Genomic DNA, 20,116 nt, shown 5'->3' with positions numbered 1-20,116 from the left:
GGTCCCCTCTTGGCAGCATACAACTCATTTCATAGCCCTTAGCATAATTTGTACCTTTATTAGTGTGATAATCAGATTCTGCTTCTCTACCAAATTGTAAGCTTCATGAGAACAAGAACATCCCTCTCCCCTCTTACAGCCCCAGTCTAGTCCTGAGCTTGCTATGCCATAGCAATCACTTTTTGGATGAATGGCCACTGTTCCAGAGGCATCTCCAGACCTTGGCAGACTCTCACAGTCTTTGAGACAGCTGTGGGCTAGGTAGGATGATCATATTATTTACCCTCCAAAATCCACCACTTCTGAGAATGAAAAGGAGTGCGATTAATGATTACAGGTCACCTGGTTACAGTCCTACGTGTAAGGAGTTGTCCAGATCAAAAGAACAAATGTGAAGGCAGGAGGATAACTAGAATGGGATGCAACTAGAAAGGGACGTGCTACATTTTGGAAAGAGAGGGAGAAGATCATTTAAATTTGCTTAATTGCCTCTGCAATTTTCTTTGCTTTCTTCTACACCATTATTGTCTGGCCTTCTCTCAAGAATGTAAACCCTTATAGCACAAGTGGATTAAGGATCCAGCATTGTCCCTGCACCATCTTGGGTCGCTGCTGTGGCTTGGGTTTGATTCCTGGTCTGGGAATTTCCAGACGCCAGGAAGAGCTAAAAAAAAAAAAAAAAAATAAGCCCTATGAGGTCTGGGACTTGACCTCTTGTTTGTTGCTCTGTCTCACATTTAGAAAATTCCCTGTTGCATAGCAGGTGCTCAATAAACATCTAAATGAACGGACCCACAGCTGAATGCTGTATCCTAAACGAATAATGGATGAAGAATCAAAACAAACCGAAAACCAAAAAAAAAAAAAAAATCCTTACAGTTAGAAAGCCTATGAGTTTCAACACTAATAGGGGGCAAGAGGCGGAACTGCCAAGGTCTTGGGCTAAGGTTGCAAGAATGAAGGCCCCAGTGGCCCCTAGGCTGTTGCGCAGTTGAACCGAGCCTTCACTTCACCATCCACCCATTCTCGACACCCTCTCTCTGGATGATAGCCCCAGGCCCTCCGCCTCAGCCCCTTGGACCCCTGTAGTCTCTGCCCTGCTCGGACGCTCTGACCCCAGCCTCCCGCTTCCGAGAATCCCATTCGAACTGGGACTTCCGTCCCACCCCTTCCGTAATCTCCTCCGCCAGGCATCCCCAACCGCCCCCATCTCAGGTTGCTGAGAATCCCAGGACCCCGCGTTTCCCCTTCCCCGGATCTCCTCGGCCCCGCCCCCGGCCCCGCCCCCTCCCTCGCGTGGTCCACGGACGACTCGCGCGGCACCGCGCTCCCCCTGCGCCCGCCTCTGCGGCTGCGCGCTGGTGGGGCCGAAGCTGAGGGGAGGGGGTCGTGCTGGGGGCGGGCGGAGCTGCTGTGGCGGCGGCGGGAGACGGAGTGAGCCCGGTGGCTGCGGGCAGACCCGGAGGGAACGGAGGTAGTGGTCATGTCTCGCTACACGAGGCCTCCCAACACGTCCCTGTTCGTCAGGAACGTCGCGGACGCCACCAGGTGAGCAGCGACGGGGCCGCAGGTTGGGCGCGGGGGAGGGGCGGGTACCGGCCGCGGCGCGGAGCCTGGCAGCGGCTTGGCAAATCTGCCCCGCAGCTCTCCGCCGGCCAGGCCGAGGCTCCCGGCGGAAGAGCTCTTCCTGGGGCCAGTGGAAGCGCTCGCGCTACTCGGGGCCTGGGCGGGACTGGCGCCTCCGCCCTCCAGGCTGGCGTTCCGCCCCGGCGCAGCACCGCGTCCCGGCCCCTCGGGCGGGCCGGTGCCCATCCCCTCTGCGAGGACCGCCGGGGCGCTGGCTGCCCCTTGCCTGGGAACCCGGCTTCCTCCCCGCCTCGGGCTCCGCGTGTTTTTCTCAGGCGGGTGCCTGCATCTCAGTCCCTTTGTCGCCTTACCGGGATAAAGCCGCGCGTCTTACCGCCTAGATGGGAAGGAATTGGGGATGGTGAGGACGTGTTACAGAATAATGCGCACCTTGGGCCTTGCGATTCCCTTTCCCAGTAGTAAGTAGTCTTGTCTACTTACAGGTGGTGCTGGTTAAATTTTATATGTTGCACAATTTTATAGTATGTACAAAAGGATACTATATAACTTCAATGATTGAGGTTTATATGGTTTTCTTTAAAGTTCTGAGTGCAATATAAACATCCATCATAATGGTTTGGATAGACTTCTCTGGTCAATTCTGATGCTCTCAGCACCACCCCCCCCGCCCTTGGAGAATTCATTCGACGTGGTACCTAAATGTAGATCTTAAGAAATGACTTCATATAGCAGTGTCTTCCTCCCTCACTAGGAGCCAGAAGGAATGCGGGGGGCATTGGGGTAAGGGGCATTAATAGACATTTTCATATCACTGGGTTTATACTTAATTTACTCCCCAGGCCCCCCTGACCCCAGTCATTATATATATGCAAGATTATTTTATTATACACAAGGGAAAGTTAAAACTCAGAGTTTTAGTGATTTAACCCGGGGTTTCACGGCTAGAAATATATTGGAGCCCTTGAATCCAGAGCTATCAGGAGTAATCATCATGATTTACCTTTGAGAAGTGAATGTTAACGGTTTAAAAATTTGAGCCCTGCTATTATATGTGTCACAACTATAGACTGTGAGTTAATATACCTTAATTAACCTCCAAAAGATGCCTCTGCTTATATTTCTTCTCTCAACCTGTTTATCAATACATTACATTACAAAACAGGCAAAATTTATAACTTGGGTAAAGTTTAAAAAAAAAATTCCCACCGTTAAAAAGACTGCTAGAGGAGTTCCCGTCGTGGCTCAGTGGTTAACTAATCCGACCAGGAACCATGAGGTTGCGGGTTTGATCCCTGGCCTTGCTCAGTGGGTTAAGGATCCGGCGTTGCCATGAGCTATGGTGTAGGTCGCAGCCGCGGCTCGGATCCCGCGTTGCTGTGGCTGTGGCTACAGTTCTGATTGGACCACTAGCTTGGGAACCTTCATATGCTGCAGGAGCGCCCTAGAAAAGGCAAAAAGACAAAAAAAAAAAAAAAGGACTACTAGAATATTGAATAATCTCAAGCCTCTCCAGTGTGTCTACAACAAAGAATGAAAGGTTTCCAATTCTAATGTGCCACGGGGGCCAGCCAGGTAATATGAATAAATTGTCAAGTTATGGCATGATAGGATGGTGTGGACTGTGGCAAATAGAAAAGAACCGGTGCCATCTCAAGGGGACAAGGGCTGCTACCAAGTTTCAGCTGGTAACTACTAGGTAGGCACTTGAACTTGTTGCCACATCTTCTTAATTTTCAAAAGAAGTCAGAAGTCTATATTTTGTCTGTGTAAACACTGTTTAAAAATGTTGGCATATATTAAGTTGAATCATATGAAATTCCCACTTTTGTAGATTTAAGCGCTGTAAAATATTGACAGTTTCATATTTTAACATTTTAAACATCATGCTGACCACATAAAACATATGTGCAGGTGATACATGGCCTCTGATCTAGATAATCAAGACTGGTGATTGAGATTTATTGATTTATTTTTCATTTTTTTTCCACCACTTTCTAGCAGTGCCATTGGGGGACAGTCAAAATCTAGGAGGTTTGTATTAATGAAATTATAATAATTGCTCATGTTTGTTGAGTACTCATTGTGTGTCAGACACTGTACTAAAAACTTTGCATGTATTATCTTATTAAATTTTCAATAACCTTATATAACAGATAAGCATCTGAGGTTTAGAGAGATTAAGGATCTTGCCTAAAACTGCACAGCTGTTGAGTAGTGTTGTGAGAGTAGTCATGTCATGTAACCTCAGTTAATAGCTTTTTTGTAGAAGGTGGCATATAGTGTAAGTTATCTAGCAACATGACACCTAGGCATGTTTATAATTAACTTTAGCATTTGGTATGCTCATAAAATTATTGGGAGAAATGTTTAAAAAACAGTATAAAATTATATGTGCAGTATGATTTCAATTACATAAAAAATGAAGAAAGAAAAAAAAAAACTGTGTATGGAAAATGAGCCTGGAAAGAAATCCATTCGAGTGGGTTTTGTTTGTTTTGTTTTGTTTTGCTTTTTAGGGCCATACCCATGGCATATGGAAGTTCCCAGGCTAGGGGTGTAATCGGAGCTGTAGTTACCGGCCTATGCCACAGCCACAGCAATGCCAGATCTGAGCCGCATCTGTGACCTTCACCACAGCTCAGCAACGCCAGGTCCTTAACCCACTGACCAAGGCCAAGGATCAAACCTGCAACCTCATGGTTCCTAGTCAGATACATTTCCGCTGTGCCATGATGGGAACTTCATTGAGTGGTTTTTTTTTTTTTTTTAATCCTGTTTCCAGATTTTATTTAATGTTAATTTTATAACAGACCCAAATTTTATTTAAAGTGGACATTTTAATATATATGATAAAGCATAAGAAATTCAAACACATTATAGGTTAACATAAAATTTGTTAGGAATGAAATTGAACCCAAGAACTAAAGAAAGATTTGAAAATGCATTTTATGGAGTTCCCTGGTGGCGCAGTGGGTTAAGGATCTGGCATTGTCACTGCTGTGGCTTCGGGTTGCTGCAGTGGCAGGGTTCTAACCCTGACCCTGGAATTTCCACATGCCGTGGGCACAACCAAAAAAAAGGAAAAAAGAAGGATTTTACAGTTTTATAATTTGTGTTACATTTCTTTTCACTGGTGAAGCAAGATGTGGATCAGGAAGAATATTCATTTTAAGTCTTTGCTTTTTTACTGTATAGAGTAATTTCATTTTGATGCTTAAAATCATGGTAGGTTGGGGAGCACCAATCAAGTACTTCTCTGATATGTGCTTAGTAGCATTCTTTGGTTACATGTATATGAAGATACATTTATATTGATATCAGTGGTGATGTAGAAAAAGCATTAAACAAAATCCAGCAAGATTCATGATAAGTCTCAACAAACTAGGAATAGAAGGGAATTTCCTCAACCTCATAAAGGGCATCTATAAAAAACATATAGCTAATAACATACTTAATGATGAAACTGAATACTTTCCCCTTAAGAGCAGAACACAACAAGAATGTCCAATCTCAAAAATCTCCATTCAGCATTTTATTGCAGATCCTTTCTGTTCTTTCTTTCTTTTTTTTTTTTGATCTTTTTAGGGCCACACCTAAAGCATATGGAGGTTCCTAGGCGAGGGGTCGAATGGGAGCTGTAGCTGCTGGCCTACTCCACAGCTCACAGCAAAGCTGGATCCTTAACCCACTGAGCAAGGTCAGGGATGGAACCTGCATCCTCACAGATACTGGTCAGATTTATTTCCGCTGAACCACAACAGGAATTTCTATTGCAGGTCCTAACCAGTGCAACAAAGCAAGAAAAATAAAGACATAAAAATTATAGAGGTTCGAATGTGGCTCCGCGGGTTAAGGATCCAGTGTTGTCAGTGCAGCAGCTTGGATCGCTTCTGTGGCAAGGGTTCAATCCCTGGCCCAGCAAATTATGCATGCTGCAAACATGGCCAAAAAAAAAAAAAGATAAAGGTAACCTGTCCCTATTCTTAGGTGACATTTTTGTTTACATAAGGCTACAGTAATTGATGTTTTAGTGAGTTATCAGGATACAAAGTAAACTTCTGTTTCTCTATACTAACAGCAAACAAATAATGAAATATTTTTAAAATTCCACTTACCTTAGTATCAAAAAATATACTTAGGAAAAAGTTTCACAAAAATGTAAAAACTTGTACTGAAAATTACAACATACATTGTAAATCAACTATAATTTTAAAAATCTTGAAAAAGAAAATTACATGTTGCCAAGAGAAATCAAAGACCAACATAAATTGATAGTTATACTATGTTCTTAGGTTGGAAGACAAAATATTGTAAGTTATCAGTTGTCCTCCAATTGATTATATTATAGATTCAAGACATTCCTGATCAGAGGCTTTTAAAAAAGTAGAAACTAATAAATTCTAAAATTTATTAATATGCAGAGGATCTGGAATAGCCAAAAGATTTTTTAATTAATTTTTTTTCCTTTTTTTTTAAGGCCAAATTGCAGCATATGGAAGTTCCCAGGGCTAGAGGTTGAATTGGAGCTATAGCTACAGTCTACACCACAGCCAGTGCAACACCGGATCCAAGCCACATCTGTGACCTACTCCACAACTTTCAGCAGTGCCAGATGCTTAATCCACTGAGTGAGGTCAGGGATTGAACTCACATTCTCATGAACCCCATGTCAGGTCCTTAGCCTGCTGACCCACAATGGGAATTCCACCAGAATAATTATGAAAAAGGTTATTGAAACTGGAAGCCGTATACCCACTGACTTAAAAATGTACTAAAAAGTTACAGTGGTCAAGACAGTTTGATATTGGTCTAAGGGCAGATAAATATATTAATAGAATAGAACAGAGAGTCCATAAATAATCCACATTTATAGAATCAACTGCCTTTTTTTTTTTTTTTTTTTTTTGGTCTTTTTGCCATTTCTTGGGCCGCTCCTGCGGCATATGGAGGTTCCCAGGCTAGGGGTCGCATCGGAGCTGTAGCCGCCAGCCTACGCCAGGGCCACAGCAACGCCATATCCCAGCCGCATCTGCAACCTACACCACAGCTCACGGCAACGCCAGATCCTTAACTCACTGAGCAAGGCCAGGGATGGAACCTGAAACCTCATGGTTCCTAGTCGGATTCGTTAACCACTGAGCCACGACGGGAACTCCGTGAGTCAACTGATTTTTGACAGAGTCACTAAAGCCATCAGAGAAGGGAGAGTCTTCTCAACAAATGGTGCTGTAACAGCTGGATAACCATATAGAAAAAAAATATACTGCAGCCTCTGCTTCACATAATTCGAAGTGCATCATCAATTGAAATGTAAAAGATGAAATTGTAAAGCTTTTAGAAAGAAAGCATTGGAGAATATTTTCATGACTTGGGAATAGGCAGACATTTCTTATAGGACAAAGAAAGTAACATAAAAGAAAAGAATATTAATTAATTAGATTTCACCAAAATTAAAATTTTTATTCATTAAAAAATACCACTAAGAGGAGTTCCCGTCGTGGCGCAGCGGAAATGAATCTGACTAGGAACCATGAGGTTGCGGATTCGATCCCTGGCCTCGCTCAGTAGGTCAAGGACCTGGTATTGGCTGTGAGCTGTGGTGTAGGTTGCAGATGTGGCTCGGATCCCGCATTGCTGTGGCTGTGGTATAGGCCGGAAGCTGTAGCTCCGATTAGACCCCTGGCCTGGGGACCTCCACATGCCACAGTTGTGGCCCTAAAAAGCAAAAAAAAAAAAAAGAAAACCGCTAAGAGAGTAAATAAGCAAGCCAAAGACTGGAAGAAAATATTCACAAAACATATATCTCACAAAGGACTTTTTCTCAAAATGATAATGAACTTTTATGAATAAAAAGACAAACATTATTATTAAAAATGGGCCAAAAGCTCAGAAATTTCACAAAAAAATATATGAATGTCCAATTAGCATGTGAAAAAGTGCTCAGCACTATTTGTCACTGGGGAAATGCACATTCAAACCACGGTGAGATTCCACTTAACACCCACTTGAATGTCTAAAATTAAAAATACTCATTCAGTTTATATGCTTCAGAATGGCAAGGATTAAAAGATGTTAATGAGGAGTTGGATCTTCAGGAATTCTGATATGTGTTTTAAGGAGTGTAAGTCGATTTGGCCACTTTGGAGAACATGTAATGAAGCTGAAGAGAGGTATACTCTTCAGCCCTGCAATTTCATTGTTAGTGGTACATCTTGGAGAACTCTGCAGGAGCTCTAGGAAGCACATGCATCGTAATGTGCACCACAACCCAGTTTGCAGCTAGAAAAGGGAGCATCTTAAATATTCATCCCCATAAAGCTGTATGAATAACTTGTGGTTTATTCACAACAATAGTAATACAAGGTTAGAATGCGTGAACTAGAGCTATGTGGAGAAATCTCAAGGGAGGAAAAGGCAAGGTGCAGAATCTCACAAATACCATTTATATGCATTTACAGTAGAAATAAAAAGTTATGCAGAGGAATGAGAAACACCAATGATTGTTTCTAAGGTAGAAGAATATATCTTTATTTCTTAAAATCTACTAAAAATTACAGAAATATGGCAAGTATTTAGATATGATAAATCTTGATGGTGGATATATGGGTGTTTGTTTTATTATCTCTATACATTTATGCATGTCAAAATAGATCACACCAAAAATACAAAAGTAAATGAAACAAAACTACAGCTGACAGGTGAGGGAGTGGAAACAGTGAATGGGAGCCAGCTATTGTGAGAAGCTTTGTTTCTTCAGACTTCTGGGACTACAAGCCTGTGTGACACACATTGTTCCAGCCTCCTTCTTTGTATTACCCAGGATCCTTTAACTGTCAGCCACTCACACTTAATAGAGGGGATTGGTTGCCTCTGCAGACTTTCATTCAATTCTAGCTTTGCTACTGGCTGGGTGCACTTCTGGGCAAGGGAACTGCTCTCACTCTTAGTTTCCTTGACTGTTAAATGGTAACGATAATGTGTTCTGCCCTCATTAATACAGCAAATGTATGTCAAGCACCTACTGTGTACCATGCACCTGTGCTATGTACTGAGATATACTGGTGAAGTCCCTGCTGTAGAAGTGATTCTCAACCACTGAGCCTCAGACTTGCCTGTGAAACCCTTAAAAAATTAAACATAACTGGGTCTCACTGTGGGAAGTACTAATTAAGTCAAGGATTAATGCTTCAGGCTGGAATGCCTGTTTCTCTAACATCTCCGCAGATAATTTGAATATTCAGGCGTGGCTGAGAATCTTTACCCTATAGTCTGTGTTTTATGGGAACAGGAATTGTGTTTTACTTGTTCTCCACCATATTCCTAGAGCCTGGCCCATATTATGGACTCAGTAAGCATTCGTTGAATGAATAAATGGAAAAAAAAAAAAAGACATTGTCACTGTCCTCTAAAGTTAATAGTCTTTCAGGGAAGGCATACAGTTAAATGTTATAGTGAGTATTAAATGAAATGGTAATAATAAAAGTGTAATAAACTTGGTCATGGTGTCTACTGCACTGCCTTGTATATAGTGGCCACTTAGTCAATGTTAGTTGAATCTTTACGTAATAACTCCTAAATCCACATCTCTAGCTTTAATCACTGACTTCCAGTCTTAAGAAGAAAATAAAATTAGTATAATTGGTATAATCACAATTTTCATTTGCTTACGGAATTCTTAGGGATGTTCCACCATCACCTGAAATTTGGCATTTCTAAAACTGAAAGTTTCTTTTTTTGCCTCTGTCTTCTCTCTTCAATCTAATTCTCTTTTCCAGTTGTCTCATTTTTGTCGTGGACACCATCTTCCACTTGCTCAAGTTAAAAGCTTAGCAGCCATCTTTGGGTCTTTTTTCTGCACAGTATGTTTTAAAATACTCATCATCTAAGTCATGTTTTGTGCTCATAGCTTGATCTTGAACCTCTAAGATCTCCAAAAGGTGGTAGGGTATAGTCGTTAAGAACCCAGACTAGTGTCAGACTGTGGGAGTTTGATTCCAGCTCTGTCATTTGCTGGCTTGGTGACCTTAGGTGCATTTATCTGTTGTGCCCTCATCTGTAAATAACCATAGGGTTGTTCTGGGAACTAAGTGGTCTTAAGGTGAACAGTGGCTGTATATACTGTAATTGTCAGCTATTAATGCTAAGTAGCTTGTCTCTTCAGTTAAATTGTAGCTCCATAAAGACAAAATGTTATGCTATGTATTTCTTTGGTATCCCCTCTTTAGTACCTATCACAGTAGAAGGCATGTAAGTCAAAAATACTTGTCACATTCGAGAATATGGAGTTATTTCTGCTTGATGTTTATTAGTAAAACATCCATTTTTCTCTAAAGCATGAGGAATAATTTTAGAACTTCTTTAAAATCTAGTTCTTGCTGTCTGAAAACAACTTTATGTGAAATTATAGCGAGGCAAACAAATGCATTCTTAATTAAATAATTAATAGATAGAACTCTATATATTGACAATTAAAAAGTCTTGTAATAGGAAAAACATTCACAAGTGGATGTGCTGGGTCACCGGTTTCCCCAGACTGTCTCAGCGTATCAGCCACCCTGAGTGCTTGTAAAAATACAAATTTCCAGGCCTCCTGAATCAGAATCTCTGAAAAGGAGACCTGAGAATTTGTTGTTTTCTTTCTGTTTTCTTCTTTTCTTAAACCCTGGGTGATCCTGTGAGAGAGAATTTTAGATAATGCTAGTTTAGATAACATTTTCTTTTGAAGGTTTCAACTGGATTTCTGTAGGCAAATTATTTTAATCCAGCTATTCATATTTCTTTGCCTTATTTCTAAAACACTTCAGGCCTGAGGACTTGCGCCGTGAGTTTGGTCGATACGGCCCTATAGTAGATGTTTACATTCCACTTGACTTCTACACCCGCCGCCCAAGAGGATTTGCTTATGTTCAATATCCTTTATTTTACTGAGTCCATGTGAATAGACTGCATACATGTGCATAGACATATATGTATTCAGGAGCGTATGTTATGAAACTAATATTGCCTAATTAAATGTGTTTATTTCTTTATCTCAGAAAATCTAAAGCAGTCCACAGTAGCTGGCAAGAGCCCCTCAGTTTGAACCAACCTGTTAGCTAGAATCCAAGCATAAGCCGAGCAGGCGAGACAAAAGGCACCTAAAGTTCAAGCATCAAGGAATAAAAAGGGAGGGTGGACACAGATATAAAGACCTGGAAGAGGGGAAGTCTTTATCAAGCAAAAGACAAAGCCAACACCAGGTTGAGACTTCGGCTTTCCTACATTTACTCAGAGTTCCAGAGTCAAAGCCAAGTCTGATTTTGTTGGTACTGCGTCTCTTATAAAGTCCATCTTGCAAGCCCTAAAGAATAAAGGTCAAGGTTCAAGATCAAGTGACATTGAGGTAATTGCCAAAGTCTCATTTTGTATTGCATTACTTGAGCTTTTTCTGTTTTCTATTAAAAAAAAATTAAACCAGTGAACAACTTTGGAAATACAGCTATTTAGTAGTTTTATATAGTTTATTTCCATTTTAGTGAGGTTTAATATATAATTTATACAGATATGGGAGTTTAGTGGGGTATTCTGAACCAATATATGTAATTCCAGGTGTTCACAGATTACTTTTATGTTTCTTTTATAATTATATCCCAAGTAATAAAAACATAAAGGTATTTTAAAGCAGTAGGTTCAGAGTTAAGTATGATCATTTTTAAAGGTTCAGATTAGTTTTGAATATGTTTGTGCACTTTTGTTTATAAGAATTCCCCCTAATTTTAAAAGGCCTTTTAATTTTAATTTCAGACTAAAGGCTTCTGCATGCTGATTTTTTTCAGTGAAAGACCGGATAAATCTTTTACCTAAAAGAATGGAGTGAGTCCTAAACAGTTTATTTGATAATGCTAGCCAATGTTGGACATGTATTTTCTCATAATGTATTTCAAATTATACATGCATATTACAGCTGCGCTAACGTGTACATTAAAAATACAGTTACACATTTGTTTCTGTTCTTATTTTTATATTCCCTCTTCTAAATCATAATGGGGAATTTGTTTTGATAACAAAAGTAACATTTTTTCTGATTATTCATATTATATTGGATATGTGTGCTTAATAGCTTGAACTTATTTTTCCTAATAATTCATATCACATGTAAATAATTCTTTAAAAGTAATATTTTTACTTGATATCTGATGTTCAAAGTGTCCTTAACAGCTAGTCATATTTGAAGATGTTCGTGATGCTGAAGATGCTCTATATAACCTCAATAGAAAGTGGGTATGTGGCCGTCAGATTGAAATACAGTTTGCACAAGGTGATCGCAAAAGTAAGTGTGACTGAATAGTAGATCTTGTTTACTCAGCAGAATCAGTTTCAGCAATGACAGATTTTTTTTTTTAATTTAAAATTCTTTCAGAATATAAAACTATTTGAGTGGCTTATTTATCGAGGTTTTCGGGTAATGAGTTATAAATCTTGAACTTCGTATTCTAGCACCAGGCCAAATGAAATCAAAAGAACGTCACCCTTGTTCTCCAAGCGATCATAGGAGGTCAAGAAGCCCTAGCCAAAGGAGAACTCGAAGTAGAAGTTCTTCATGGGGAAGAAATAGGCGGCGGTCTGATAGCCTTAAAGAGTGAGTACAGAATACAAGAGGGTTGAAAACTTCATTTTCTCATATTTCTGGAAAGCATTTTAAAGAGTTTTCAAAACCAGGCCACCAGAATCATTTTGTTTAATACACATAAAGAATCAACTTTTGTAGAAAGATATGGTCTTCTCTGTTTATCATGTATTATTATTTTAACTTGAGTTTTTTAGCTACTTTTCACGGTTTTCATGACAGACTTTAACCTTCTTAATAGAAAGATAATATATACTGAGTAAAAAGAAAAAAATTTTAAAAACGTATTCTTGACAAATGAGGATTTTAAAAAATAAAATTATCCTAAGTAAACCCCAAAATTAAGAATTTTGAGGTCTGATGATTAGAAACTCATAAGAAATATAGTATAATCTCTTGGGAAAGGAAGTTGACTAAAATTAGTATAACTCAATATATTTATAAAGGCAAATAATTTTCAAGAATAAATTCCAAATATGGTGGTATTTTAGAAAGAAGACATAAAAGTAGTATTTTGGAGGGAAAGAGATATTTGCAACTCAACTATTTTGCCTGCTAGGAGTTTGTTTCTGTTGGAGTAATAGTAAATCACAATGGAAATTAATTACTTGGTAAAGCTATTTGAATAATAATTGAAATTGTATAAGCATGTGCAAATGCTTAAACACTCTATTTATCTAGTCTTAATGCTGTAATTTTTTCATAGGCATGTAGAATTTTAAGGTGAATTCTGTTTTTAAAGAGTGATCAGCGTTTATACTAGTATCCTCTCCCTGAGTAATAAGAGTTGGCTCTCCTGGACCACGTGTAGTACACTTAAGCTGCGTAGGACAACATAGCCTCAAATCAGAGCTGATCACACCAGAGCTGCTTTCTTTCACACCAGTCCCTCCATTCCTCAACTCCAAGAGCCTAAACAGGAGAAGGCCCGACATAGGATGTGTGTACCAGAGCCAGACAGAGAGTTTTTGCCCCAAGTCCCTTGTTCTGGAAATAAAACTGTGAAGTGGGCTGGTTTCAATCCCTCCAGCCAAGTGGAAAGAAAAGATAGGAAAGAGAACCACACCCACATTCTATGATTTTTTAACATCCTGATTGCTAGAAAGTGTGGCCTATTCAGAGCCCTAGAATCTTACATGTCAGATTAGTCCCTCTCCTTGGGTGTGAACCAGATGCTTTAATTTTGGCTCATTCTTAGGGAGGCATGAAGGTAGGAAGAAACCTTAAGCTCCCTTTATAAGCAGAGAAAACCCAGGTCAGGATTGAGCCATCATCAAGATTTGTGAAGAAATGTTTAGGAACAGTCATATTGTGTTCTAGAACTTAATTTTCTTTTCTTTTCCTATCTTTTTAGGGCTGCACCCATGGCATATGGAGGTTCCCAGGCTAGGGGTTAAATCAGAGCTATAGTTGCAGGCCTAGGCCACAGCCACAGCAACGTCAGATCCAAGCCCACATCTGCGAATATATCACAGCTCAAGGCAATGCCAGATCCTTTAACCCACTGAGCGAGGCCAGGGATCGAACCCATGTCTTTGTGGATACTAGTTGGGTTCGTTACCACTGAGCCATGGACAGTTCGAACTCCGTTAATTTGTTTATTATATTTTGATAGTGTAAGAATATAAACCTCCCTCATATCTATGGAGAATAATCCATTTTGTCCCATGACTAAGAGAAAGCCATTTTCCTATTGATAGATTATTTGGGATTTTGATACTGATATATTCAAATTGTATTTCTAGGACCTAAAATATGGTGAGAAAAATTAAGAAATTTTACCTACCATAAGTATAGGAAAGCCACACCAATACCAGTGCAAAGGACATGAATATTGTGAGAGTGATGTTCAGCAGCTCACATTACTATAAATGAATAAATGGTTTATATACCAAAAATCAAAGTCGATGTAATATTGTACCTAAAGCAGCACCATCCTAACAAACTGGCCTTGGTGAAAAAGACTTATTTTTGTAAAAGAAGAGGAAAAAATTGCCCATCTGATTCATTAAGAATATAAGCTGTTTACAGAAGCATTAGAGCCTTAGTTCGGTTTTTCTCCTCATTAATCTAAAAAAGTGGATATTCACAGCATTTTCTGCCTTCTAGTGGCAGTAAAGTATACTGCTTGCCTAGAGAAAAACGAAAAAGTTTGTCAGTTGTCCCAATCATCATAGAGTATCAGGAATAGAAAGAACCACATTTTCTTGCATGACCATTCTGCTTTTTATTAGTTATAAGACCATTGCTTAACCTCTCTGACCTCAGGGTTTTTCATTTGTAAAGTTGTATTATTATAGAGAATGCAAATCTTACCTAGCTCTTAAGGTTCATAAGGATCAGATTGTGTGTGTGTGCGTGTACAGATCAAAATATGTATGTCTAACATACACTGTAAATGTATTCAATATATGTAGTGTATTATCTTGGACTGAAAAGAGGTCTCTTCTTTTGCCTTTAGTGGGTATGGGAAATATCTTGTTGAGTGCTATCACTAGACTGAACTCTTGGAAGAGCGAGAACTTTTGTCTTATTTATGCTTATATCCTCAGCACAGTCATTAGTCCCTCACTCCTATTAGGTATTCCATAAATCTTTATTGAAGTTGTGTCAGTGAATGTGTACATATTCCTAAATATTCCTGAAAAATACTAAAATTGCCCCTCAGTCTTTAGTCCATCTTTTTTTTTTTCTGTGTTAGATTTTTCCCCCCAAGGAAATTTTTTCCATTTCGTTTTCTACAGCTGCCTACAACAGGAATGAAATTTAATAAATTCTTTAAAAAACTGTACTTTTTGAAAAATAAAAAGACTGTGCTTTTATTCTAAAATGTATTCTAGATCAGTGTATTTATGCTTTCTATTGCTCTATATTCCTTCCTGTAGTTCCATGCTTCTACCTGGGATTATTATCCTTCATCTTAAAGCATTTTTACTATTTCTTAGAGTACAAGTCTAAAGACAGTGGATTCTTTCAGTTTTTGCTTATCTGAAAACATCTTTATTTTACATTGATTTTTGAAGGATACTTTGTGGGAAATAGGAGTTAAGTTGGCAGGAACTTTTTCCCTTTCTTTAATAATGTCATTGCATTGTTCTGATATCCATAGTCTTTTTTTTTTTTTTTTTTTTTTGTCTTTTTGCTATTTCTTTGGGCTGCTCCCGCGGCATATGGAGGTTCCCAGGCTAGGGGTCAAATTGGAGCTGTAGCCACTGGCCTACGCCAGAGCCACAGCAACGCGGGATCCAAGCCGCGTCTGCAAACTACACCACAGCTCACGGCAATGCCGGATCATTAACCCACTGAGCAAGGGCAGGGACGGAACCCACAACCTCATGGTTCCTAGTCGGATTCGTTAACCACTGCGCCACGACGCGAACTCCCATAGTCATTCTTAATGTTGCTCCTTTGAAGGTAATGAGTCTTTTATTCTCTGGCAGATTTTCAGATTTTTCTCTGACTTTGATTTTCGGCAATTTGACTGTGACATGTCTAGCATAGTTTTCTTTGCATCTCTTCTACCTGAGGTTTACCGAGTTTCTTTTGAGTTATTATGCTTTTCATTGGTTTTTGGGAAAATTCTAGGTTGTTGTTTCTTCAAGTATTGCTCTGTCTTACTCAATTTTTCCTTCAGGCGTGTGACTGAGTACAACATAACTTATACTCTGTTCTGGATTTTTTTTTTTTTTTTTTTTTTTTTTTTTTTTTTTTGCTTTTTAGGGCTGCACCTGTGGTATGTGGAAGTTCCCAGGCTAGGGGTCAAATCAGAGCTACACTTGCTGGCCTACAGCACAGCTCATGGCATTGCTGGATTCCTTACCCACTGAGCTAGGCCAGGGATTGAACCAGCATCCTCATCAGTACTAGCGGGATTCGTTTCCGCTGACCACAACAGGAACCCCCTGTTCTGGATTTCTTAAAAAATTTTTTCTCAGAGTTCCTGTTGTCGCTCAATGGTTAGCGAATCCGACTAGCGTCCATGAGGATGTGGATTCAATCCCTGGCCTTGCTCGGTGGGATAAGGATCCGGCATTGCCGTGAGCTGTGGTGTAGGTCGAAGACAAGGCTCAGATCCTGCATTGCTGTAGCCGTGGTGTAGGCTGGTGGCTACAGCTCCGATTAGACCCCTAACCTGGGAATCTCCATATGCCTCAGGTGCAGCCCTAGAAAAGACCCAAAAAAAAATTTTTTTTTCTCATTGTGTTTCACTATAATGTTTTTCTAATAAGGTTTTTTGTTTTTTTTGTTTGTTTTTTTTTTTGGTGGCCACATTTGTGGCATATGGAAGATCTCAGAGTAGGGGATGAATCAGAGCTGCAGCTGCCAGTCTACGCCACATCCATGACAATACCAGATCCAAGCTGCATCTGTGACGTACACTGCAGTTTCGGGCAACATTGGGTCCTTAACCCCCTGCGCGAGACCAGGGATCTAACCCACATCCCCACAGAGACAATGTTGGGCCCTTAATCCACTGAGTCACAGCAGGAACTCCTAGATTGCTATTGAATCCATCTGATGACTTTTTAAGTTCAGATATCATATAGTTTTGATATTCTAAAATGTCCATTTGTTTCTTTTTGTAGATTCCAGTATTCTCTTGAAATCCTCTGTTTTTCATCTGTTTTGTCTGTATTTTCCTCTTATTTTCTTGAATATGCTAATCGTAGTAAGAGTTTTAAAACTCTTCTGAATAATGCCTGTATCTAAAGCGCCTTGAGTCTGTTTATTTTGTCTTTTATTTTCTGTAGCTTCTAGTCATTTTTATCTGTTTTTCACAGACCTCATAACTTTTTTTGAATGTTGGACATTATTGATGAACAATTAGAGAGATTTTGGATGCTATCATTCTCCAAAGAGAGGTGTTTCTTTCTAGCAGGCAGAGGATGGCAGATCATCTTCATCCTCTCATGGCTTGGATTGAGGCGTTGTTAGGGCTGATCCAGTTCAGCTGTGCACTTACTCCTCACCTGTGGGATAATGCCCTTCTGTGTTCTTAACTGAAAGCCTAAATCATTACTCACAGCTCCTTGACCTTTGGGGGGCTTGAATTCTAGCCTCTCTCACCAGCACTGTGTATCTAAGAAAATTTCAGCTCGTTTCTTGAATCTTCCAGATACTGTTTTTTTGCTGATCTCTTGGAGTTTGATCCTGTCCTGCAAATTAGAAGATGGCCAGTGGCTTGAGGAGAATTTGTAGGCAGATTTCATCAGGGGAATGGGGGTGGTTGTCTACAATTTCCTCATCTCTGGGATTTTGTCTCTCAAGTCCTAGCCATTTTGGTGGCCCTGAATTCTAACCACTGTCTCTTCAGCTTAGTATAATAGCCATTTTCTAGTTGGGATCAATTCCCCCTTCCTGGCGTTTAGAAAATGGTCTTAGGAGAGAAGCCATGATTTGTAACCCCTCAAAATCTGCTTGTGTTGGTTATTCTCCAGTGCCCCTAAATGGTTGTTTTTATAAATGGTGTCTAGCTTTTTTATATAGCTCTTTTCTAAGGGAAGGCTAGTCTAGAACAAGCTGCTCAATCATGGCAAGACTCAGAAGTTCTGCATACATCTAGGTTTTTGTTTCGATAAACATTATTTGATAAATATAAAATAATTTTCTTTGTCTCTTATCTTTTTTCCCTTCTGATTTTCATACCTTTTAGGAATTGTGTGGCCCAGACTAAATATGCAAATAAGTATATTTTTCAGAACTGACTCACTCACATTTTAAGGTATATCTAGCAAAGTAAAAATCTTTTGGTCAAATATTACAAACTTGTACTTAGTTTGAACCAAAAGCATATATAATAAAATTAGAAATGTTTCTTTTCGCTTTTCCAGTAAAAACATATCTGATATATAAACTACGTAAGTTCCTAGCAATGTTGTTTCCTAACTCGTTAACTTTTTTGTGTGTGAAGTATATACTCTGACATTATGGATGTTTGCAGGTCTCGACACAGGCGATGTTCTTACAGCCAGTCTAAGTCTCGTTCCAAATCACTCCCAAGGCGGTCTACCTCAGCAAGGCAGTCAAGAACTCCAAGAAGGAATTCTGGCTCTAGAGGACGGTCAAGGTCCAAGTCCTTACAAAAAAGGTCCAAGTCTATAGGAAAATCACAGTCCAGCTCACCTCAAAAGCAGACAAGCTCAGGAACAAAATCAAGATCACATGGAAGACATTCTGACTCCATAGCAAGATCCCCATGTAAATCTCCCAAAGGCTATACCAATTCTGAAACTAAAGCACAAACGGCAAAACACTCTCACTTTCGATCACATTCCAGATCTCGGAGTTATCGTCATAAAAACAGTTGGTGAACAGCAACAGAACAGTGCTACGTAGTCTTTCATATAAGTTATTAAACCTCTCATTATGTTAAATAAAAATTCTTTAAGGCCTACAAAAAATGTGAGTTGGCATTAGTTACTTTGGGCATGTGCAAGAAATAAAATCTCTCTAGCTTGGGTTAATGAAGATTTGCTTTTGATTTGTCCACACCACAAATTATGATGTGAGTCATGTCCCATTTTATGGACCGTTTTTGTTTACATTGTGGCAGAAGAGTACTTTTTAAAGGAAATGGATAAAATGGAGCTAATTCAACTTGGATATTAAGTATTAGTAATAATAACTCTTACGAAAGTATTTTTTACTTTAAAGCACTTTACTTTCATGTAAAAAGTAATTAAGACTGTATAATTGCATAGGGCAAACTTAAAACTATTTGACACCTTATATCTCCTTTGTCTTTTCTCTTTAAACTTGGACCAATTCCTGATGCAAATTAGTTCATATCAGAAAAATCTGACATTTCTAAAAATAATGCTTAGTTATATAGAGATCAAGCATTCAAAAGATAATTCTTTCCTGAGCTCAAAAATGTTTTTATTTTTACTGGGTGAAACAGTATAGATAAGTTAACATTAAATTGCACCCTGTACCACGTTCACTCACTTCAGAAATATCAAAACATTTTAAAAATACTGAATTTTGAATGGTTGGAGACTACTCTAAACATTGTGTGCAACACTCCAAAAATATTATATTAAGCCTTATACATTTGAAGAGTGGTACATTTTGTATAAAAACCATATTTTATACCATTAATTCTACATATGTACTTTTCATCTACTGCTTAACATTTTCTTTTTAGAGCTCTAGCTCAAGGCTTTAAGTTGTATAGAGTAAGTCTTACTTATTTTTGAAAGTGTTTAGTACCTTGTATTAAGCAACTCAAGACTGCATCCTCAAAAAAACAACTTTGCAGTATTGGGATTTACATTACACTGCCCTTCATTTTTTTAAGCCAAATAACTGAATTGATATTCATTGCTTTTGTAGTGGTTAAAACCGAGAATTTCTTTAAAAAATGTGTTTGTAGTTTCTGTTTTTCAGAGGGTTTTGGTAGTATTTGTGATAAAATGGTTTTGCATATTATTACAGGGGGTATATTTATAGAATTCTGCTTGTGTACCTTGTTGAATTATATTGAAAATTAAAAATTCTCAGCCCATACAGTTAATATTTGTATCTAGAGTGCTTCAGAAAAAAAATGTCTTCTATTTTTAGCATATAGGAGCCAATGTTGCTTCTATTTGTTTTGAATACAAATTCCACTTTTTTTTTTGCATTTTACATCCTATGTTTAAGAAAAAACTTTACAAAATAATTTATATGATGGTAATATTTAGACAAGTACTGTAAATTCGTGTATACTGTACTTTCTGAATATAGGTTTTCTCTAATCATAGCAAAATTTATTTCAAAACTATAGCTCTTTGAAGTGTTTGAATGTAATAAAATTTAGTTATAAAATGTGGCACCATTGAAAATTGAAAGGATAGTCTGAAGAAAGCAAGACAAATATTAATATTAATTTTTTGTATTTCCTAAATAAATATTTGGGTTTACACACACATATATGTAGTT

General features: G+C 38.8%; 1 protein-coding gene and 1 long non-coding RNA gene across 4 annotated transcripts; both read left to right on the top strand.

Annotated features, from left to right (window-relative positions):
* The first annotated feature begins 1,375 nt into the window (after positions 1-1,375).
* On the top strand, positions 1,376-20,103 carry SRSF12 (serine and arginine rich splicing factor 12). Of its 3 annotated transcripts, none has more exons than XR_014837691.1 (6): positions 1,376-1,548; positions 3,586-3,618; positions 10,392-10,491; positions 11,789-11,896; positions 12,064-12,205; positions 18,135-20,103. XR_014837691.1 is itself a non-coding variant. In XM_085013104.1 (6 exons), exons 1-6 carry the CDS (start codon positions 1,484-1,486, stop codon positions 18,502-18,504), a joined length of 819 nt encoding a protein of 272 aa, XP_084869230.1. In that variant the 5' UTR covers positions 1,376-1,483; the 3' UTR covers positions 18,505-20,103. The 3 variants fall into 3 exon arrangements, 2 of the variants coding, with proteins under 2 accessions (XP_084869230.1, NP_001182527.1); XM_085013104.1 differs by having other exon boundaries at positions 10,392-10,498; positions 11,795-11,896; NM_001195598.1 differs by lacking the exon at positions 3,586-3,618 and having other exon boundaries at positions 1,467-1,548; positions 10,392-10,496; positions 11,793-11,896; positions 18,135-18,588.
* LOC146406099 (uncharacterized) lies at positions 10,830-11,564 on the top strand. Its single transcript, XR_014805750.1, has 2 exons — positions 10,830-10,969; positions 11,371-11,564. It is a non-coding gene; the product is annotated as an uncharacterized LOC146406099 (long non-coding RNA).
* Positions 20,104-20,116: the final 13 nt, after the last annotated feature.

Source organism: Sus scrofa, chromosome 1 (assembly GCF_054392235.1).
Source record: "Sus scrofa isolate SSC_HxYL_T2T_F1_AM1 chromosome 1, Sscrofa_HxYL_maternal_Yorkshire_Landrace_v2.0, whole genome shotgun sequence".
NCBI classification, from domain to species: Eukaryota; Metazoa; Chordata; class Mammalia; order Artiodactyla; family Suidae; genus Sus; species Sus scrofa.
Note: the sequence above shows the minus strand (reverse complement) of the source record. Positions and strands in the feature narration are given on the sequence as shown.